The sequence below is a fragment of the Hemicordylus capensis genome, chromosome 4, assembly GCF_027244095.1.
Source record: "Hemicordylus capensis ecotype Gifberg chromosome 4, rHemCap1.1.pri, whole genome shotgun sequence".
Lineage (NCBI taxonomy): Eukaryota > Metazoa > Chordata > Lepidosauria > Squamata > Cordylidae > Hemicordylus > Hemicordylus capensis.
Genome location: NC_069660.1, coordinates 14,339,902 through 14,364,232, shown reverse-complemented (window position 1 = coordinate 14,364,232; position 24,331 = coordinate 14,339,902). Strand labels below are relative to the sequence as shown.

The 24,331-nt window shown below is 43.6% G+C and overlaps 1 protein-coding gene across 1 annotated transcript in view; it reads right to left on the bottom strand.

Moving 5' to 3' along the window:
• Positions 1–2,917: 2,917 nt before the first annotated feature.
• The window catches only part of CABLES2 (Cdk5 and Abl enzyme substrate 2), a 68,450-nt gene continuing 47,036 nt past the window's right edge, over positions 2,918–24,331 (bottom strand). The window contains exons 4-9 of the mRNA XM_053250619.1: positions 21,947–22,055; positions 18,859–19,021; positions 13,370–13,470; positions 10,912–11,018; positions 9,312–9,516; positions 2,918–7,027 (exon numbers count right to left, since the gene is read on the bottom strand). Of these exons, the coding sequence (XP_053106594.1) occupies positions 6,887–7,027; positions 9,312–9,516; positions 10,912–11,018; positions 13,370–13,470; positions 18,859–19,021; positions 21,947–22,055 (826 nt within the window). The 3' untranslated portion in view covers positions 2,918–6,886. The remainder of the gene's footprint in view (positions 7,028–9,311; positions 9,517–10,911; positions 11,019–13,369; positions 13,471–18,858; positions 19,022–21,946; positions 22,056–24,331) is intronic.

The window sequence follows — 24,331 nt, the reverse complement described above, 5'->3', positions numbered from 1 at the left end:
TGGGAGTCCGAAAGGCTTTCTCCAAACTGGGAGAGTGGGCAACAAAATGACAAAAGCAGTTCAATGTAAGCAAGTGTAAAGTGATGCATATTGGGGCAAAACCCCACAACTTCACATACACACTGATGGGGTCTGAGCTTTCAGTGACAGGAGAGAGATCTTGGGGTCCTGGTGGACATCTCATTGAAAATGTTGACTCAATGCCTGGCAGCTGTGAAAAAGACCAATTCCATGCTAGGGATCATTAGGAAGGGGATGGAAAAATAAAAATGCTAATATTATAATGCCCTTATATAAATCTATGGTGTGGCCACATTTGGAGTAGTGTGTACAGTTCTGGTCACCATATTGTAAGAAGGATATTGTAGACCTGGAAAAGGTGCAGGCAACCACAATGATCAGGGGCCTGGAGCACCTCCCTTAAAGCATCTGGAGGTCTTTAGTTTGGAAAAGAGGCGACCAAGGGTAGATATGATTGAAGTGTATAAAATTATGCATGGAGTAGAGAATGTACAGATAAATTTTCCTCCCTCTCACACAACAGTAGAACCAGCGGCCATCCCATGAAACTGAAGGCTGGGAAATTTAGGACTGATAAAGAAGTATTTTTTCACAAAGTGCGTAATTAATCAATGGAATTCTCTGCCATGGGATGTGGTGATGGCCACTAGCTTGGGTGGTTTTAAAGCGGGCTTAGGCAAATTCATGGAGGACAGGTCTATTGATGGCTACTAGTCTGGTTGCTATAGGCCACCTCCAGCCTCAGAGGCATGATGCCTCTCAATACCAGTTTCAGAGGAGCAACAGCAGGAGGGCGTGCCCTGCCTGTGGGCTTCTCAGAGGCATCTGGTGGGCCACTGTGTGAAACAGGATGCTGGACGAGAAAGGCCTTGGGCCTGATCCAGCAGGGTTGTTCTTAGGTAAAAACTTAGGGGAATGAAAGTTTCAGGCACTAATGTAAGAAACACTACTCTGGTTATCTAACCCCATAAAATGCAAAGTTGCTCCAAAACAATTTCATAAGGACTGAACACACTTATTGATAAACACAGTATAGGTCTTCTGGATTGTTTTTTATCACTGTATTGGATCATATTGAATTTTTAAATAGGACTCACACTAAGGCAAACTCGAAACATCTTGCTCATACCTATTCTAACTGTATGATAAAAACAATACATTCAGCTTTTCACAGCAGAGAAGTCTAGATCTGGGGAATGAAGTCTCATTTTTACATATGAACTCTGTAACACTATTTTCTAAAGCATATCTTCTTCTACCACAGACATTGCAATGGCACAAATACCCTAAGCAGTGGGAATAGATACTAGGTAGATTCCACAAAATCACCCTCCACTTATATGCAAGGTCTAGCATTGCTGTAAAGAAGGGATTCTCAGACTCATGTCCCTAAATATTGCCTGACTACAACTCCCATCAGCCACGACTCCTGTAAAAGGCAGCCAGTGATGGAAGCTGATTCTATGATCCTGAGCGGGGCAGTATTTGGTTCATTCAAGATCTCACTGATGCTGGTCACATTATCTTGATCCTCAGTTATTTTGAAACTCAACTCCTGACACTTTTGTATCTAAGTATAATTGCTGATCATCTGGCATGCAAAAAGGCAGGCATTGAAACAGACACCTTGTTTGTACCTATAACTGGAACATTCGTAAGGAGCTATTTGTGGGTCCCTCCTCCCTATTTATATATCTGAAGCAAAGAAGGGTCAACTTGCCACCAGCTCCAACTGTTAAGGGCAGCAATATGCAATTCATTCAACACCTGTGAGGTAAATAGCTACGTTTTCTTCAAGCTTATGGAAACCTGCTGGGCACCTTATGGAACTTGTTCCCACAGCCAACTGTCCTCAATATTTTAAGTATTCAGATTAGTTTTACTTCTATATCATGTTGCAAAAAGAAACTTTAAACCAACCCAAACAGGTTTCAGTGACATTTTTGCCTCATAACAGAATCTGTAGCAGATGGCCAAAATGATCCTTAAGTGAGATCCGTTAGGCAGAGTCATACTCATGCATTAGCTGGTATAGCAGATTTTGGCAAAGATGCAGCACAATATTCTAGACCAGATATGCCAATGCAAGTGTTGATGACTAGGGTGCCTTGTGGTTTTCTTTGGAAGAATATGGGAGGGGTTTACCATTGCCTCCTCCTGTGCAGTATGAGATGATGTCTTTCAGCATCTACCTATATCGCTGCTGCCTGATATAATACCAGCAGGGATTCGAACCAGCAACCTTCTGCTTGTTAGTCAAGCATTTCCCCGCTGCACCACTTAAGGTGGTAGGATATACATATATTAAGACAATAAACTAGGAACATAGGCAACTGCCTTGAACCAAGACGAGTAAGACCATCGGTCCATCTAGCTCAGAACTATCTGTAATGACTGGCAGTGGCATGCCAAGGTTTCAGGCATGAGTCTCTCTCAGTCCTACATGGAGATAAAGGAGTGAACCTGAGACCTTCTGCATGCAAGCAAGAGGGCTTCCACTGAGCTAAGAGGGACATCTATCTTACAGTGCTCATGCTCATTTCACATGATGATGAAACGTTTAGGACAGACCTACAAGCTTAACCTAGATCTCAAGGTAGGCTTCAAATTCACGAAACAGCAAAAACATGGAAGAATATGAATCTACTATAGCTTCATATGCAAGCACAGAACCATAGTTTGCTTTTACAATAGCAGCACTTCAACCTCCAAATTGTAATAATCTGTTAACAAGGTCTGTTCATCACTCTTGAGGACTGAATGCAATCTATTTGACGGTTCCAGCCTTGGCTGTTGTGAACGCTAGACATCCCACCCTCCTTCCCCCTCCAATATCTCATTATTTGCAGTCAGATCTCTCAATGATGGGCTGGGGGAGAAGAAGAAAGACACAATGTTTTTTTAAAGGAATATTTATGACACAATCCTGAAGTATCTTCAGGTGTGCTTGGTTATAAAATATGTATCAAAACATTCAGTTACCACAGCACCTTATTAACAAATTCATTTCATTGGAAGAACAGAATTCGACGATTTACAAAGTAGGGACTTAAATTTACGACAACACAAAAATAATACTATTTACATAAAAATGTACACAAACTCCTGTTTGGAGTGCTTTCTTGGGCTGAAGGTAAATGAGCACCACTATTTACAGAAGATTACACAATTTAGATTTCAAATGTCAGAAACCATCATCATCTCTCTCTAAAGAAAGCAACCTGGGATGTTACACTGGGTCTTGTTTTGGTTGTAATAATAATCTTTACCACACAGTGGCAGCTTTTGCATGAACAAGGAACTAAAATGAGGCTTAGCTGATTGAGAAAAGAAACAAAAAATTAAGGTAAGAGAATGCAAGCGATCCCACATTCCCCATATCCACTACTATATACAACAGAGGAACTGTGTTTGTACAGGTTAAGTTACAGGAATAAGATACTCAACATACAAGTCAAACTGCAGATTTTTTTAAAAAAACCAATAGTTTGAAACTCAATTCATCATCACTATGTCTCCTGAAATAACATTTATCTGGGATTATGTTATGCAGCATCCATTCTGGAGCAGTTTTAGGAATTTAATATAATGCACAGTGCATACATTAAGAGCCACAGAAACTCATTTTGTCCATAAATAGGCCACCCCACTCTGCAGGTACATGTGTACAGAGACAGAAGGAAAGAAAGCTAGGATTCTGATTTCAAAGCTAGATATTTTTTAAAAATCTTAAAGCTGATTTTTACTCAATTATGAAATTTTTAAAATCCAGTTCACTCACTGAAGAGGGTATCCCCTAACAAAACAGATTCAATCCATATTGTCCTTATGTATTAAAAGCTGCAAAGATGTTTGACTGAAGATCAGGCTTTAAGAGTTTTACAGGGGGGCTTTACATCTGCCCCATGCCTTGGATATTTTTAATTCAATATAAACATTCTTAGGTGTTTTACCATTTTTCAGAAGACAGAATCCATGTATTTTTAAATTCTTACTGGCCAGCATCCAGTGCAGCATTAGGCGCAGCAGTGAGGGTTTTCTGAGTTCAGTCAAAGGGCTGCTGAGCAGCAGAGCATGTGCATGGGGGAAGGGGGAACAATTTTTGCTGCTCTCCCCTTCCTTCTAAAAAGCTCTTTGACTCTCAGGAATATGTCCCTGAGGGTCATGCAGCCATTGGGGACATATTCATGGAAGCCAAAGAACACTTGTAGAGAGCGCAGCAAAAATCACTACTCCCCTCTCTCTGTGCACATGCTTTGTTGCATGAAGAGCTTTGGGCTGAGCTCAGAGCAGCCCTCACTGCAAGAGCACAGCTCCTGCTCTGCCCTAACACTGCAATGAATGTTGGCCAGCTCAAACAGTTCTAATGTTCTCACCTTTACCAGTTCTCACCTTTACCAGCTCAAACAGTTCTAATCAGAAGTCAATTCCCCACATTTTTGCTTAAACAAGGCAATGGCTGCTTCAGCTGGAAAGTTTAAGTTGGCCAACAATTTCAACTAGAACACAGTGTAGTAATAAGAGTAAATTGTGTTTATATGTTTTATAGAAGATCTACAGATACCATGAAAAGTTATGTAATAATTTTCAGTTCAGGAGAAGAATCAAATGTTTTAATCCCCCATAAAATAGTTTCTAAACTTGTCTTGGAAGCAGTTAGGATATCATCTTTCCTGGTGAAAGTTTGCTCAGTAATAAACACACATTACACCTTATGTTCTCAACAGTAATAGCTGTTAAACTGCATAATATCTCTGTACTACAATTATATAAAAAGGTGCTATAATTATGACTTGACTGGTACAACTGTACTTAGATGCATTAACACTTAAGCCCTGGTTAGAGAGGCATTCTCAACTATGTTTGCTGCAATTTCAATGAAGTCAAACTGGCCTTCTCTAAAAAGGTCTATCTGAATAGTTCTATACTCATGCATAGGTGCCAAAGGCTTCTTTGCTTTTCGGAATCCCCTCTCAGGGCAGTGCTCCCTTCTCCCTTTCAAATGTTTTTAGAATCTTTTTGTAACTCTTCCTCCATTTTTTCATGGCTACTGAACACATATACCCAGGAGAATCCATGGCATTCTAGGTGCTGGAAGGCATAAGTACTTCTTTACTTTAGCAAGAAGCATGGTTTCCAAGAGCGGATCTACAGTTTAAACACAGAATGGAGACGATGATAAGCAGTAAGTTCCGAGTTGTACCACTTCAGTCTGCAGCTGGGGTGGTAGTCACACTTGTTTCTGAATGCTCCCCTTGCGGAAAATTATTTGCGTGCACTCAACTAGCAGAGCAGGGAGAACATTTTAGCCAAGCCCAACGTGTTGATTCACCACCAACTGTGTGGGGTGGGTGGGAGAAAGGCCTTACAATTACCCCATACCTGCAATGGTACGCTCCAGAACCCTACCACCTCATTCAGCACAATTTATAGAACTGGCCAAAGTCACAGTAAAAAATTAAAAAGTAATTAACTTCTCAATCACAACTCCCAAGTTGCGATTTTGTTCCCTGGCAAATAGCATACTTGTATACACGCACAAACACATTTTGACTTTTATCACAATATTGCTTGGAAAAGAAACCCGACCGTCACCAACTGTTCTTCTACTGTTCAAGAATCAACATCTGTTCATCCTCAACATCTGGATGCATGAGCCAAAATATCTGTCTAACAGTGGTAGAAGCCATTTCATCTGCATAAACATCACTGCACTGGACAGAACCACCATGAGAGCGGTGTATTGGATGTACAACCAAGGTCAGGTTTACAGGAATCCTCATCACAGTGACAAAACGCTTGGAAGAACCAAGTTTGAAAAAGAAAGGAGTATTTTAGAAATCTGACATGTTTGGTTGCATTGGCTTAATTTAGATAACGACAGCTGTACTGACTGAAACATTTGTGCGTCACAAGCACACAGGAAAGACAATACATGAAACACATTGTTATAAATAAAACAGTTCTTAGTTTCAGGCTACAGTAAGCCATGACAAAAAGTTGTCCGTTCCAGGAGCTACAAGACCAAATTACCACCATAAATCAATGACCTTCAATCACTCTCTGAAGGACGAGTTAAAATGGGAGTTCCTTTGCTAGAGCTGCCTTGTTCAACAAGTGCAACATTTGAGAAACATTTCAATTTTTAATTTTTTTTTAAAAAAGGCTATTATTCATGAACAAAGGAAAACTAATATTATTCTAGAATATACATCCCTTCTGAAAATGATAGTGCAGACACAATGGAATTGGTTTCCTTCTAGCACAAGGTAAACAAAAGCAAAAGGATAAATTACTGTTTAAGCTTCAGCATTTGCTACTAAGCAATATAACTTAAGGGGGGAAAAGCAGGGGGGAAAACCAAGAGAGACTGGTACCAGACCAGCTCAGGCACGTCTTTGTCTCTCCTCCCCATCCCAAGCAGTAACTGTAATTTTCATGGTTTAAAATGTGAATCCTCAGTAATACTATTGGTATGGTTCTTTTTGAATGGAAGTGATGCTGTCTTTTAGATTCAAGGAAGAGAAAGTGGGAGGAAAAGAAAAGTTTCAAGGAAATGTCAAAGTAGCAACACCTGGAGCGAAGAACAGACCATTTCCACGTAATAAACCTGAAAGCGCAAATACCAGCCCTGGTGGTAACTGGCCTTGAATAGTTTGTGCTTTAACATCCAAAGCTCAAAATCTTTTTCCTGCCACTTCCCACAAGTGGAATCTATATTGTCCAGCTGCACTTTGGTAGCTCCACAAAATCCCACAGCAGTCTTCACGTCAGATATATTTCACCACAGTGTTCAATACTGTGGCACAGAAAAGGACAAAATTCAATACCCAAGTATTGGCACTTTGCTAGAATGTCGCTTTGGCTAGGATTGCTGTGCGAGACGCCGGAAGTGAGGTAATACTTGGTTGTCAGGAAGGTACAGGGCGAGTTCCAGAGCAACAAGTACAGTAAATTCAAATCCAATGAGATCACGTCTGTTGAATCTGAATCTCTCTTCTAACTTCTGTCATGACATAAAAGAGAGAGAATCAAACAGTAGGTTGCCATGTAATATATCAGATGACCTTTTAGAATAGTTTGCAACATTACACATCAACTGAGGAATAAAGTCAATGGTATGTTGACTACAACCAAAAGCAACCTCCATAGATAGCCATGCAACCATTTGCACTTCCAGCACAATCTGAAATAAAAGTAAACTCAGTCTCTTATGATTGACTTGTAGGCAGTGTATTTAGTGTTGTGAATCTAGGTATTCAGTTGCTTTCTAAATGCATGTGTAATGCCAATATATAACACATTGCTCTTTATTTTGGCTGTATTTTCTTTCCTTTGAATTTTTTGTATAGCTTATTGGAAAACTGTTTTTTGGCAAATACACTTAACCCCCTAAGGGTCCCCAGGACCATTTCCCATGTGCTTTTAATGTAAACCACCCCAAGCCACTTTAGGAAGGAAGGTATATAAATGGAATGAATAAACAGACAAATAAATGCTGTGAATTTGGTTTGTATCAGACTGTAAATGAAAACATGATTAGAGGGATGGGGACATGGACACACACAGACACCCCAGCCCGACCCTTCCTTCCCTTTGGAAAGTAGGCTAAAATACTCTACACAGCTAGCATCTCAGGGAGAACGGTTTACACCTAGTTTTCTTTCCAAAATGTTAAACTGCCATGTGCTGGGATTCCCCGCCCCCCAGAGGTGCATTTCCATTAGGCAAGTCCCCACTCACAGCCCAAAATGCAACAGCACAGACAGAGGTTTTATCACCTCAGTGAGAACTAGGGGCAGAGTAGCATTTGTGCTGCGACAGAGACGACCAACATTTGTTCACTGTTCTGCAAAGCTTATTTCCTACTTTTGTGGAAAACACATTCTAATGCACTGCTTTGGTGATGTTTTGCACGTAAGGGTAGAACTGTCTCCAATACTCAAGGAAGACTTGCTCTCTAACTTGATGCAAGCGAACCTTCTATGGATTTTAGTGCTTGGTCGTCGTTTCATTGACACATACATAGCCAGAACAATTCCATGTTCACTTACTTGGAAATAAGGCCCATTGATCTCAGTGGGGCTTACTTCCAAGTAGGGCTGCACAAGACAACTCTAAAGCAAAAGCTCCCAGAGGGGAGAAAAAAGCAGGAAAGGAAGCTTCTTGTTATCAGAAGGAGTTTACTAAATGGGAATGGAAAGTCACAAAGTCTCCTGTTGAAGGAGTCCCTTTGGGATATGAGCAGGGACTTGGGTTGTTTTGCGGATGATTAAAGACCATTTGAGTGGTATTTCTGGTTTCCAGCTGAACACAGTCATTTGGTTAATGACCAGTGGCAGGCTGTGAGCTTGCCCAACACAACTGAAGGATAAATAATGGTCCTATCCATCCAAACAGTAGCTTCAAGTCAATACTGGAGATTGAGAACCGTGTCTCTCTCGAGTCTTCATGGGGACAACTGAGTAAAGAGCACTTGTGTCAAAATACTGAAAACCCGCTTCTGGCTACAGTCTCAATACCAGAACTCATTTCATGCTTTCATCCAAAATATATGCACGGAGGCGCTCGTACCCCTGGACCTTGGGGACCGGTCCGTGGCCTCCAAGCTCCAGGGAGGCCTCCAAAAGTCCAGGGGGACCTCCTGCCGCCACCCTACCCCGCCGCTGCTCTGCAGTGCCGAAAACGTCCAAGAATTCTAGCCATGCCATGTGCATGGCTGGGGGGTGCGGATGAGCCGAGCAGGCCTCCCCCACTCCCGCGGTGGCGGTGGGTGGAGCGGGAGCAGCTGCTGGGTTTGACCGTTCGGTCCAGTGGCCCTTGAGAACTGCAAGGAAGCTCCAGCATGCCTGTGTAGTTACTCTCTAGTCTAACTGTGCAGGCACGCCAGAGTTTTCAAGGGCCGCCAGGCCTAACAGTCAAGCCCAGCGGCCGCTCCCACTCTGCCTGCCGCCACCACATGGAATGGCTAGAATTCTTGAAGTTTTTAGCACCGTGGTGGGGTGGCGGGAGGAGGCCTCAATGGACCTTTTGGTGCCGTGGTTCGAAAAATGCAGGTTCAACTTGATTTTTTTTTTAAAAAAAAACTTTTTAATTTTAACTCGCGGCCCAGGGTGGAGTCCAAAGCCCTTCAGAGCTGGGCACCAAAATTACCTAGGTGCTCCCCTGTATATGCAGGCGAAAAGAAGGCGTATGCAACTCTTGCTGAGACTTCTACACACAAGGAAGAAATGAGCACCAGTGTTTTCAGAGGTCTGGACACCCTGGGGAGTTACCCTGGCTGTACTTACATCAATAAGGTGTTTGACTTCGTATTTCCTGAGATCACTGCTAATCTTGGCTGCAAGCAGCACACAAGCACCGGCACACAGTTTTCGGTTCTGTTTGTTGAGCTTGCCTTGGAGAACAAGCTTCTCAAAGTAAACATAAGCCATGGACACAGTTACTGGCTCCAGGTTGCATTCCATGCTCAGGTTCCGCATCTCTCTCTTTAAACTGTGGGGAGGAGGTGGAAAGGAAAAGAGGCTAAATTTATTTTAAAGTCAATCCAACAGTTGCAGCTGAAGAGGCACACTCTAAACTCCCTTGGACCGTGTCAGTGCTATAGCTCTTTTTGAAGCTGGCTGATGCTAGAATGCTTACTAGGAAACCAGAGACCTACCCTACAGAAACCTACGGAAGCTTCAGCTGGTCCAGTATGCTGCTGCAAGGATGTTCATAGGCAAAGCTCTACATGGCTTGGGGCCGGGGTACCTGTTGGACCACATTCGCCCATATGAACCTGCTAGGTTCTTCTGCTCAGCATTTCAGGCCCTGCTACTAACAGAGATCCAGTTTGTGGTGGGACTAGAGACAAGGCCTTTTCAGTTGTGGCCCCTCGACTCTGGAGTGCCCTCCCCAAAGAGCTTCACCATGCTCCTCCCCTCTCAGTGTTTTGAAAAAACATACCATGCATTTCTAAAGAGGCTTTTTAATTTTTTATCTGCTGCTGATATCTGGCAGGTTCTTTAGTCCTCAATTATTAGCTTTTTATTAATAATTTTTAATATGAAACCTTTTTTTCAAAAAAACCCCTACAATTTCAAATGTGGTTTTAGCCTGGTCTTTTAACTTTTATAGGTTTATTCATCTTTTATTTTACATCGTATCTAATTTATTAATGTTGTGAACCACCCCAAGGACTAATGTACAGGAGGGGCAGGGGAAAATATTTTAAATAATTTAATCATAAATAAATACCCTTTGGCAAAGAGAAAAAAGAGGGTCCTCTTTAAAAGGGTGCCCTCTGCTGTGATAGGGATCTAGCTGATGCAAGCCACGACATAATATGGGTAATGAGTGTATGCAAGTGTGAGATACCAAACAGTTCATTTGAATAGCACCTCCAGATTTGATTATTTGTGTCTGAAGGAGAACTCTTCCATGATTTGTGATACAGTAGGACAGGCAGATGGCTGCAACTGCTGGCAGCATTTCACCAAGGATCTGTTCTTGCAAAGATGTGAGAGGTTTTTGGGAGGGGGAAAGAGCATGCAGAGTTTTAAAGCAGCAGAGGCCGAGGCTGGTCAAGAAGGGATCCCCAGGTTTCAGCCCTGTGGACCAAGTGGGGAGAGAAGGAAAAAATTGGGTAATTCTGCTACAAGTAGTCAGGTGAAGGGCCACCTGCCTATGTGAACAAGCCCCACATTTATATCTGGGGTTAAGGTTCCAATCTTACGAACACTGAACATTCCAATCTTATTGGGACATATTTCCAAGTGCAGAAGACTGAGCTGTCTTTAATCATATATTATTTACACAATCACCACCTGATACAAGTTTAGAAGGAAAACAGCTTGTTCCAAACTGGCTTATGTCACAGTAATTTTTCCCCTCTCATTCTTTTCCTACCTTCTGATTTTACTCAGCGTCAATTTAATGTGAGGAAATTTCTCTTTAAATGTTTCGTTCATATCCTTTTTAAGGTCCGAGGGTTTCACATATTCTATCACTGTGGTCTGAAAGAAAAAAGGTAGAGCGTTTATTTCATTTCACGTATTAACTGTTATCAAGATAAAGACTGAGGCTCTGAAATGCACTAAATGAGAAACCAATCCATGATAAAAGGACCAGCTAGACACGATGAGGTCCAGGCGGTGATCAAGAGCAGCCGCCATTAACACGAGACGATTTGTGATGGGACATCGTTGCTGAGTTTCCCCTTGCCTTCTGCAAGGGGCAGCCACTGAAACAGAGCAGGGTGGAGAAACTGAGCACACTGACATTACATAATGTACCTTCCTTGACTACACTACTGGGGAGGAGACAAAGATTCCTGCTCTGAGCCCATGGCAACTGACTGCCTGAGTTGAAGGAGAACTGTGGGCAGGGCTTCAGCAATTCTCAGCAAGAAACAGTCTCAGACGGTTCCACCAAGGCAGACAGTAATGGCAGTAATGGTATTCCTGCCATGCCCCAGTGGGGCGAGGAATGCCAGTGGCAGTAGGGAGGCCCATGGGGCTGTGCCCATCATGATGGAAGGCTGGTGCACGTGGTCCTGCCCTCTTTCTTGCGCCCGTGTCTGAGGCGACCACCTCACCCTGCCCCATGGAAGGGTTGCCTCTGGCTCTTGGTGGCAGCCACGGAGCTCCCTCATCTAGTTTGGCCCGATGTGGCATCTGGTGGGCCACCATGTGAAACAGGATGCTGGACTAGATGGGCCTTGTGCCTGATCCAGCAGGGCTGTTCTGATGTATCTGAATACGCAGCAAAGCATCCTGGCCCATTTCCACAACAAGCCTTCCTATTTGCTCTGCTCTCTGGTTTCTAACTTTTACCTAACTCCACAGCTGGTTTCCTAGGTCATTCCAATGGTTCCCTAAGCTTTCACTAGCTCTCAAAAGGAAGCCAGGCACCTCTCCCCAGAGTAAACATCACTACCTGAGTGAACAATGTGGAGAGCCGATAGTCTCTTCAACAAGTGCACATGATGTTTGTATGGCCAAGCTTACTATTGTAAGCAAGAACCCATAAATCAAGGTGTTAGCAATTAGCATCAGTCTCATCAACCATTATGCAAACATAAGGGTATGTGTTAGTAGGCCAAAGGCTGGATGGACTACGTAGTCCCCTCTGCAGAGTTTTAAAGGTTGGCTTCAGCTGTACTATTGCAAAAAAAGACTTCAGAACATAAGGTTAGGTGGTATCGAATTATGCGAAGTTTCTGCTACTAACCACTGTTTGACCTTGAACAGGATTACAGGCAGGTCCTCCTGTATCTAGGCCATCACTATAGAATCCTAGATGAGAAAAGTTTAATCTCTTTGAGGACAGAAGGTTCTCAGAGCTCTTTTGTAATCTTTTAAGCCTGTAATACTTGGCACTTCAAGTGCAGTGCAGAACTGTGAGTTTGCACTACTTCCATTTTTGGCAGTACACCCTACGAAAGACCAGAGACTTGTGTTTTGGGCAGTATACAAATATGCTAATTAAAAATAAATAACTAGATAAATAAATAAATACCGCCGGGTTCTTCTGCGCCTAGAAGGTGTAATGTTAGAAGTAGGTACAAGAAAGATATAATAATACCCCACCGGCGGTCTTTTGCTATGGCAAAGTCACAGTTTGCTTGGAGCAAGTATAATAGGGGAATTAGAGAGGGTGTGTTAGGATTTCTTTGCTGGATCAGACCAAAGGCCCAACTATAAATAAATAGCATTTGACCTCTAGCAGTGGTCAGTCAAGTGCTCCCAGTCTCCTAAATAATCTATGCATACTTACCCACATTGAAGAATTTAAAATGACACTCTTAAAAAAAAGAGACAGGTTCAGTACAGGTTATACCTGTATTTACCCAAAAAGACGACGACTGAATTTAAGATGACTCCCTGATTTCCAACACCAAGCAACTTGGGGGAAAACCTAGTCTTGGATTCAGGTAAATATGGCATTTGTATCCCGCCCCTTCAGTGCAATCCTGCTAGCCACCCTCTTATTTGCCCCAAACAGCCTGAAACACCACCGAGCATTTATTTAGTGTTTACATACAGGATGGGTTCATACATAATGCAGAACCTACTTGCAAATTTGATAGCCGTTCTACCTGTGACTGTCTGAACCCACACCAAGGCAGAAACGTGAGCTTCACTTGGGGCCTCAAACAGAGCTGGGTTGCCAAGATTTGAGGTTAGCTTGCCAAACCCAACCACTGAGCCACTTCTACCAGCCAAGAAAGGCAAGGATCAAGCGTCGACAGAGACACCCGCGTGCTGCTTGTCCACATTCACAGGTCCTACAAGGTAGCAAAGGCAACAGGACAAGGAGGCGCTCAAGGCAAGTTGCTAGGAATTGCACTGTATCAATGTCTTACCATGTACGATGCGAAGATGAGGACACGCTTGTGCTTCCCGCAGGGCCACTGAGGGTCATCCAGAAGGTTGGGATTGTACTCTGCTAACTCCCCTTCACTTCCTAAATGTAAAAACAACACAGCATGATGCATTAGATGCTCACTGGCATGCTAAAGCCGCGTTTTAAGGGATACACACATCAGAAAAATCTTTTCAAGTTTAGAGCTAGTTTACAAGTAGGACAAAGAGAGAGAAAACACCTTTGACTTCTGTGATGAAGTTGCTCCACAAAACACAACCATAAGACAGTCATTGGGCTTTGAATGCAACCATAAGACACTCGGGCTTTGAATGCTACTGCCAAAGGCAGAAGCCAATGAATGAACTGCATTTCTGCATCTCCATCCCACTGGGTCATGGGAGGAGAGCTGGTCTTGTGGTAGCAAGCATGAATAGTCCCCTTGGCTAAGCAGAATCTGCCCCGGTTGCATTTAAATGGGAGACTACAGGTGAGTACTGTGAAATAGCAATGTGCAAATATGTTGCTGAGGGCTGTGCAACCTTCAGAGAATATCTGCACGCTGCACAGAGCATTTCCCAGTGAAGGGTGAAAAACTGCCCTCCCTTGCCCACAGTTCAGAAGCAGTAATGCACCTGCTGCATACATGCAGGATTAGTCAGGATGTAAGTCACCAAAAGGAGAGGAGAGCTGGTCTTGTGGTAGCAAGCATGACTTGTCCCCTTTGCTAAGCAGGGTCTGCCCCAGTTGCATATGAATGGGAGACTAGAAGTGTGAGCACTGTAAGATATTCCCCTTAGGGGATGGGGCTGCTCTGGGAAGAGCAGAAGGTTCCAAGTTCCCTCCCTGGTGGCATCTCCAAGATAGGGCTGAGAGAGATTCCTGCCTGCAGCCTTGGAGAAGCCGCTGCCAGTCTGTGAAGACAGTACTGAGCTAGACAGACCAATGGTCTGACTCAGTATATGGCAGCTTCCTATGTTCCTATATTTGAGGCAGATTTATTGCTACTGGCTATAGAAATCCCAGCACATATATGGCAGCTTCCTATGTTCCTATATTTGAGGCAGATTTATTGCTACTGTCTGTAGAAATCCCAGCACATTTAAAACAAGTAACTTTTCATTGGGAGACAATTTGTACTGGAATGTCTTCTGTGATTGCTCCAAATGGATGTATTGAGTTATCGGGCTAGTAGCTCCTTTTGGAGAAAATTATCTTTGATTAAACAATTGCCCCAGGATGGATGACTTCTCCCTCCCCCACCCTTCTCTCAACCCCATCCCCCCCAAAAAACACAACCCAAAAAACTGTTCCAAACTGCCCAGGATAGTATATGGATTCCAAAATGCAGTATAACTTAACCTGAAACAACACACCTGAACAAGAGAAATGGTGTTGGTGACAAATGAACCCATTTACACCAAATTATGGTCCTTTATGCCTGAAATTGCCTGTCAAGATACTATACAGGTGGTCCTCATTATCTGTGGACTTGCGTATCCACGTTTGGATCTCACAAGACCCAGTTTCTTAATTCGTTGGTAAAAATATAGGCAAAATTTGCCTATCTGCTGTTTTGAGTGGCAAGAAATGAGCCAGAAATAACTTCTGATGTCATTTCCTGATGCCATTTTATAGCTCTTTAAAAAAAGGTGAATATTTGATAGTCTTCTGAGTTTGGGGGGGCATTGCTGGAGACCTGAAGAATAAGGTACAGTGCTTTTCTCCTCTTATTTCTGCCTCCCTTACTTTGGGGGGGGGCATGAACCTAACCCCTAGATCCACATGGGGTAAGGTTCTGTTATTCACGTTTTCTGTGTTCGCGTCTGCAGGCGAGAACGGACCCCCGCGAATAACAAGCGCCACCTGTACTTTGGTCAAATCCTCCTCAAAAACTACCTTTCCCATGAATCTTTTGAAACAACTCCTTAGTCCCAATACCCCACTATAACCAAGTACAGGCAACTTAAATAAATGCACAGTCTTCTCCTGTTCATCTCCTTCCTTTCTTCTATTTTGTCCTGTGTGTTGAATGTGAGACTGTAAGTTCCTTGGGGGCAGAGACTTGTCCTGTTTTTACTTTGTAAAACACTATTAGGCACTGACGGAACTCTATAATACCACACAATTACTACCGCTGTTAACTGCCTTTCTCACCCTTACTCCAAGGAGCTCAGGTTGACATACATGGTTGAGCACCCTTCTTTTTATCCTCACAACAACCCTGTTATGTAGGCTAGGCAGACAAACAGTGACTGGCCCAAAGCTAATGAGTTGCAAAGCTGAGTGGGGAGTTGAACCTGAGTCTGTCTAGCTCTAGTCCAACACTTATACATTGCACCATAACATTAATAGCAATAAGCCCCCGCAACAGAAATGAAGCTTAAGTAGGTATGACTGCAATTACTCACACTCATTCCTGCTTCCTTTGCTTCTCTAATTCTTCCCCTTCCTGCCGCTTCCCCCGCCCCCAACGTGCTGTTAAAATGTACATTCTCCGGGTGACAGTCGGAGGTGGGAAGAGATCCATGGTGGGGCTGATTCATATCCTCTCCCACTCACACACCAGGGAAGTGGCACCCACACTGCTGCCGGGGCTTTTGACAGGGGTGAGGCTCGGGGCTCTCAATCAGAGGAGATTGCATTGGGCTAGATTGACAAACCCCCAGCTGTGCAACTTCAGCAATGACTCCGAAAGCCAAGCCCCTGCCTGGGCGGCTTCAGTGTGCAGTGAGGAATAATTGTCCTTCCATATTTAGAAGCTCTGATGCACAGAACCAACAAATCCTTGATCTTTGCACAGCAGCATGATTACAGATTCTTCAAAGCACTGGGGAAATAGTTGTTGGTTTGTCTGATCTGTGATCATAGCAAAGTTTCTTCTGTTCTATTCTTAGTGTAAGCCTTGAGCTAACAGGACTCCCAAGTAACAATTATGGAGGTTTTATCTAATTGTCTTGTGGTAGCGAACACGAATTGTCCCTTTTGCTAAGTGGAATCTGTTTTGGTTTGCATTTGGATAGGTGACTACATGCGGGCACTGTAAGATATTCTCCTTAAAGGATGAGGCTGTAGCTCAGTAGCAGAGCATCAGCTTGCATGCAGAAGGTCCCAGGTTCAGTCCCTGGCATCTTCAGGAGAGCTGGGAGAGAAAAGAGCCACTGCTAGTCAGAGTATTATTATTATTATTTCTACATTTATATCCCGCTCTTCCTCCAAGGAGCCCAGAGCGGTGTACTACATACTTAAGTTTCTCTTTCACAACAACCCTGTGAAGTAGGTTAGGCTGAGAGTGAAGTGACTGGCCCAGAGTCACCCAGCTAGTATCACGGCTGAATGGGGATTTGAACTCGGGTCTCCCTGGTCCTAGTCCAGCACTCTAACCACTACACCACGCTGGCTATCGTAAGAGTAAACAATACTGGGTTAGAAGGACCAATGGTCTGACTCGGTAGAAGGCAGCTTCCTGTATTCTAGTTTTTGCAAACTGCCTTGGGATGTCTTATGAAAGGTGGTATAGAAAGTGAATAAATTTTATATAAATAAAATTTAATTAAATAAACAAAACATCAGCAGTAAAGAGCTCAGTGTTTATTACTTTATTGGTGCTTCTCCCATATTCTTATAACAAGTTCTTACGTTTCTGCATTTTAAGGCATTGCTACAATCTTCAAAGAATGTCTTTGTTTCTTTTGCTTAGCCGTGTTTACAAGGCTCAAAAAAAAAGAATGATTCTGTATTTACTGAGGTCCCAGGATTTCAGTGTACTCTCTGCTGAATCTATGCTTTGTAGCATATATTCTCCCATGCAATCATGGGGAGGTTTAGTTAAATTGGTAGCATTTAAATACTCTTGTGAGCAATTCTGCATGCCTGTGATTTTGCTGCCGAAATATGGAAGCTGGTATCTGGGACAGAGTTCTGACTTTCTCATCTTTTAATTATTTAAAAGATGCAAATTTCTAGCCCTTTCAAGCTGGGTAGAAAAGCTTGAAGGTGCGATTAGTTTCTAGTAAGAGAGTCTGAGAAGCTGGGGGAGGCGGAGAAAAAGTAGAAAGTAAAAAAGGGATGTGCGTGTCTGGCTTGAATCAATGCAAAGCCCCTCTTCACTTTTCTATGGCTACTGTTTCCTTGCTTCCTATAGCCCACATTTCCAGCCTTCCTATTTTCCCCCCCTTCCATTTCCCTAGCCCAGCAGTTCCCAGCATTAGGTCCCCAGATGTTGCTAGACTATCATCATCAATGACAGAAGATCATTGTGGCTGAGGATGATGAATGTTATAGCCCCAAAGTTGGAACCCATGCCAAACACCCAAAGCTCAAAAGCTGAGCTGCAGAACTAACAATGCAAGGATACATGCAGATGTGCTTCATTTATGGAGGTTTTTTAGGCAGCGGAATTTAGGCTCCTTTGGTTGAGAGTATACACAGAGCCCAGAAGTAGTGGATTTCAGAGAAAAACTGAAGTTATCCGGCCTTCCTTATAGCGAGGCAAAACTGACCGAAAGCAAGCGGATGAAACTGGCAGTAAGTTGGGACACAGACCTTGAACAGATCTTGGCTAAGTATGCAGAATGTATCACACAGGGTGTGGGTAGAAAAAACCAGGAGATTCTATGACATAGGCTAGACAGTAAACTACTTGAAGCAGGATTGCTGGGTGTGGGGGATTTCCCCCCTTAGGAACATTGGGAGCTGCCTTGTACCAAGTCAGACCACTGCTCCACCGAGCTCAGTATTGTCTACACAGACTGGCAGCAGGAGTCTTTCTTAGCCATATCTTGAGATGCCAAAGACGGAATTTGGAATCTGCTATGTGCAAGCATGCAGGTGCTCTTCTCAGAGCAGCTCCATCCCCTAAGGGGAATATCTTACTGTGCTCACACATGTAGTCTCCCATTCAAAAGCAAGACAGGGCAGACCCTGCTTAGCAAAAGGGACAATTCACACTTCGCTACCCCAAGACCAGTTCTCCTCCCCTTGATTTTATCCCTTGCTGAGATCTCAAGATATCCAATGTTACCTTCTTAAAAGTAATACAATGTAGAACAAAGACACAATGTTGCTCTCCTACAGATGTTGCACTACAACGCCTGCCATCCCTAACAACTGGCCACTGTGGCTGGGGTGGGGGCAAATCTCCATTTAAGACTTTTGTCTTTTAATTGCCAAAGAGAAGGAATCATTCCTAGGCTGAAGACTGCTCTCTCTTAGTTCATGCTCCTAATTTAGCAAGCCATTCTGATATTTGCACAACATTTCAGGAACTGCCAGTGTGATATCCAGGGGTCTCCCCAAGTCAATACTCAAGCGATGTTACCTTTTGGGGAAAGGTAGTTTGAGAATGAGCTGGGCCTCTCTCTGGCCTGCACTCCGAACCCAACAGTGGATGATGGGGGTTATAGTCCAACAACAACTGGAGGGCCAAAGGTGTGCAGCTCTGATGTACAAGGGCAAGGTGACAGCAGGTAGCAACTGCCCAGTGCTTACCAATATCTGTTGCGGGTATTGTTTTGGCTGCTGCAGTTTTGAATCTTGGTCCACCAGCATTCCGGGGAGCAGAGGCTCGACACACAGGAACAGCACCGTGGGCTTCAGTTTTGCGACCAACGAGCGCATTGGTTGGATACAAGAACTTTGCATAGGACACAACCTGGAAAAGAGCCAGTTCCATTAACATTAGCAAAGTGGCACCCTATGACTATTTTAGCATTAGGCTCAAAATTTCAAAACAACTTTTAAGAACATAAGAACAGCCCTGCTGGATCAGGCCCATCTAGTCCAGCATCTGTTTCTCACAGTGGCCCACCAGATGCCGCTGAAAAGCCCACAGGCAGGAGTTGAGGGCATGCCCTCTCTCCTGCTGTTGCTCCCCTGCAACTTGTATTTAGAGGCCCCTTGCCTCCGAGGCTGGAGGTGGCCTATAAGTCCTCAGACTAGTAGCCTTTGATAGACCTGTCCTCTATATTTTCTTCGAATATGAAGTTATGAACTCAGATATGACTTTTCCAGAAAATGAGGATCATCAAATATCTATACAGCATCTCTCAAAAGTTTTTTCCCCAACCATCAAGACAGTAAAGCACAATTATGGTGCAAACCAAAACATGTCTGCTTAGAAGTAAGTCTCAGTGATCAATAAAGCTCACTCACTATTAAAGTGTATTCAGGGCTGCACCCAACTCTGCTTTCAAATGCTATACGCAAATAAATTCCAGGATTTACTTATAAACTAGCTGGGCTGGGCGCAGAGCACCTACGCCTCCGGCCAGCCCACCCACCGCCGCTGCCTTTTTCTCGCACCCCGCCCCCCCGCCTGTCAGCCCGGCTTTCTCACCCCCTCTCCGGCATTTCTTGGCTGGCGGGCCAGAAAGCCGGCCTGCCATCTCCTCCCGCCTGCCCCCCCACTCCTGACAGCCGCTGCCTCCTTGCCACCAGCCAGCATCCCTATTTTCTCCCCCATCCTTTTCGCTATCCTATCTGGCAGCTGCTCATGAACTCTTGCATGGGATTAGCGACGGGTACGTTTAAGATAAATTTCCCAGGTATAAACCCTTCTTTTCACATTCCATTTACACAATCAATTCCAACTTTCCCCCCATGATTTTCTCCACACTTTTTACAGGAGCAACCAAAACCACTCAGGGAAGGGTTCTCAAACTTGGGTCCTGAGATGCTGTTGGATTACAATTTCCATCATCTCCTGCCACGATGGTCTTTGGCCACTGCGGCAGGGGATGATGTGAGTTGTAGTCCAACAGCATCTCAGGGGACCCAAAGTTTAGAACCCCTGACTTAGGGGAATAAAGGTGAGGTTGGGTGGGCAGAACTGATGTCTCAATGTCTTTTGAGAAAAGGAGAGCTGGAGAGAACTGGCTTGTAGAAAGTTAAGTTAGTAGTACAGTATACACAATATACCTATTCAGGAAAGTCAATTGCAACTTTGAAACTGCCATATTTGACAGAAAAAAATTGTTAGATTATTAATCAATGCAATGAAACAATGTAGTTCTAGGAATCAAAGATTTTCTTGCAGAAAAATAAGGCAGCAGAACATATATTCTGTTGACATATTTCTACTTCCCAGAACTGGTTGTGGAGCAATTATTTTCCAAACACAGACTACCAGGCCTTAAACTAAGCCTTTTGGAGAACTATTTAAGAAGAAAACTGTCCTAGTTCCCCAGATAGAGAGAGGTGGGATGAAGCTGGTGTTTAGCATTAATCTGGCTTAGCCTTGTTTGTAAAAACTGAATTTGATACTAAGAAGTTCTTTGTGGTTGTAGTTAATAATTAAAGACCAAAAAAAGAAGAAGAAGAAGAAGAAGAAGAAGAAGAAGAAGAAGAAGAAGAAGAAGAAGAAAGAAAATACCAGGGGGAAGGGGAAGAAGCAGAAGTGTCATTAGTCTCTTTCCAGTTCTGTCTTTTAGGTTTTATTTCAGAATATTAAACTGCATGTTCGCTCTAGTTAGCACTTCTGTGCAAGAACTTCAAATGGTTCAACAGGTCTCAACATCTAACGCTGCTGAAAAGACATGCTATTGAAAAAATGTTATTGTACTGGACAAATACTGCAAAAACAAGAAGTGACCCAACCAAGCCCCTATTATTTATTTATTCAGCAAGTTTATTGACCGCCTGACTTCCTTAGATTTATATGAGCACACTGTTCTGATGGTTACATGAGACTGCCCTCTCCCTCGGCTTTTAAGAGAATATCCCAAGAGACTTCTTCAATGGGCTCTGACAGCAACAAAAAAGATGACCCAATGAGCACTGATGGGTACGATTGACTAGCTATGAACACACCATACTTGTTCAGAAGAAGTGATGGCACATTGGATGGAGCCAATCAGAGAGACTGAATCTTACAGCTACGTGGCAAGCAGGAACCATGTTTTCAATTCCAAGCATATGCTGTTTGGGGAGGAAATCGACAGATGCTGGAGACTTGGGATGTGTGGCTGCTCTCCTATCTGCAAGCTGTATATTGTTGTTTCAGAAGGAAACATGCTCTAAAAATGTATTTAAAAGGCTTTCCTGCAACCACATATCACTCAGGGAAGCAGAGAGTATGGAACAATATCAATAATGTAATAATACTTATATTGTTCCATATTCTCTGCTTCCCTGAGTGATATGTGGTTGCAGGAAAGCCTTTTAAAGCATTTGTTTCCTCGTTAATAAGATCAACGTTGATCAGCATTGTTAATAAGATCAACAGAACCTCTGGACAAGGGCTTCTCAAACTTGGGTCCCCAGATGTTGCTGGACTACAACACCCATCACCCCCAGACACAAAGGCTGGGGATGGTGGAAGTTGCAGAGCCAGGTTTGAGAACATTTGGTCTAGACATGAGCTGAATAATTCACACTTGCATTGTGAAGTTCTGAGAGAACCACAAAGAAGCTGCAGAATCAGTGTGTGAATTAACTGGAAATGGCACGTGTGCATTTAAATGTCCAGGTATCCTCACTATTTGTAGTGAAACTGACCAGCTGCCACCATTTCCAAGTAAATGCAAAGCAGTGCAATTCAGCTATGGACTCCCCCAGCACACCAAGAAGGGCTCCTTACCTTGCCATCAGCTCCCAACTCGACTCCTTCCATTCCCAGCACCATTTCCGAAGTGACTGAAACTCCGCCGGAAGGATGCCTCTGTTTCTGTCCCTCTATTTTCAGTTCACTGTTAAGGGGAAAGTCAGCAAGATAAGATTTAAAGTAGTTTCTTCTCATCCCAGCCTAAAACATCTTAGCAGTAAATAATAAAAAAAAACACCCCAACCAAAAACCCACACAGTTGAAGATTAGAAGGGCAATTCCCACGTCTTCCCTGCTTCTATAAACATTTGTTTTTAAAAAAACCATGATAAAAAAGGGCTCACTCTGTGGCAAAGGAGATGTCAGCAACAGCCAGACTCCTTCCTATTTTTAATATCATTTAACTCAAGAATAATGCATGCATTATCAGCACAAGGAGTGCAACTCCCTCAAGCGATTCCCATGATTAGATACAATTTCTAGGCAGATTATTGCTCATGTGTGCGATACAATCCTTGACCTGTAACATGAAGTTCATGGGATTCTCATGGAGGAAAAAAGGAGAGACAGAGAGAGATACGCAAACACTGCAGAACACACACACACACCCTACTATAAAAATCCAACTGCAAGCAACAACAGCACACATACTGTGCAGGGAGACACCAATCCAAGAGAGGGGCATGCTTGCTGCATCAGAAGTGTGATGACACACTCCTGAGTAGCTACACAACATGGGAGAGGGAGAGGGAAGAAGATGGTCTTGTATTACCAAGCATGAATTGTCCCCTTTGCTAAGCAGGGTCTGCCCTGGTTGCATTTGAATGGGAGACTACACGTGTGAGCACTGTAATGATATTCCCCTTAGGGGATGGGGCTGCTCTGGGAAGAGCACCTGCATGCTTGCACGCAGAAGGTTCATTCCAGGTTCCTTCCCGGGCATCTGCAAGACAGGACTGAGGGGAAACTCCTGCCTGCAACCTTGGAGAAGCCGCTGCCAGTCTGTGTAGACAATGCTGAGCTAGATGGACCAAGGGTCTGACTCGGTGTAAGGCTGTTCCTATGAAGCAGTGCTGGCAGGCTGCAGAGTGGCTCAGAAGCAGCGAGTGTGACCCTCTCTCGCATCAGTGGCTTGCTGCCCAGTGTGTGTGTGTCAATGTAGGTTTGGAAATAAGATATCTGAACCCTTTCTTTCCCCTCCACTCTTTTAATCTGGACAAAAAGAAAAGGTTTTCTTGCATTCACTAACTCACTTAGACATGTTAAGCCTAGTATGAGTGGAACACGTTGACTAATTATGTACAGATTATTTAGAATTAACAGCACTGGGACCTTGGGCTCAAAAGATCTACCCAGGATCATGAGCCTAGAATTTGGATTAAAAAACAAGCAAACCCTAAAAAACATTGCTCATATTCTGTCTGCTTTTAAAAGACAGTATGGAAGCTTCAACAAGGGCTGAATGAGGCATCGTGATTGCTAAGAGATGCAGGTTGATGCTCATGTGTTTAGCCTGTTTTGAAGCTAACTGTATGTGTCCAAGTCTTACTAGACCAGCGTTGCGCAACTTGTGGTCCTCCTGATGTTGCTGAACTACAATTCTCATCATCTCCAGCCACAATAAATTCAGCAACATCTGGGGGACCAGAGGTTGGGAACCCCTGTACTAGACTAAGAAAAACATTACAGATAAGTAGACAAAACTTAGGACCGACAAGAGGAAGTACTTTTTCACAAAGCGTACAGTTAATCTATGGAATTCTTTGCCATGGGATGTAGTGATGGCCACCACTTGGATGGCTTTAAAAGGATTTATTTATCAAATTTGTGTACCACCCCAAACTTTCATCTCTGGGCGGTTTTAGAAAATTCATGGAGGACAGGTCTATCAATGCCTACTAGTCTGGTGTCTGTGGGCCATCTCCAGCCTCAAAAGCACGATGCCTCTCAATTCCAGTTGCAGGAGAGCAGCAGAAGGAGAGAGGGCATGCACATACCTCTTGCCTGTGGGCTCCCCAGAGGCATCTGGTGGGCCACTGTGTGGAACAGGATGCTGGACTAGATGGGCTTTGAGCCTGATCCAGCAGGGCTGTTCTTATGTTCTTATATCCCCCACACTCACAACAAACTGTTAATCCATAACATATCTGAGTTCATATTTCCAGAGTCACGTGGGACTTCTAGCCAAAGCCATTGTTCCTATCTGCACCATGCAATGCCCCTCCATGCTTCAAAACAGTTCCCCTCCATTTCAGCCACTTATTTAGTTTTCAGCAAAGACATGCTCTTTCAAGTGACCTCGCAGTTTTCCCATAGAGCTAGAAAGAAAGTTCCCATAGCCTATTTATAGAATGCACATCTCCATGTGGATTTCTGGCAGGGGAAAAAAAAATCAGTTTCCTTCATTTGGTTATTCAAAGA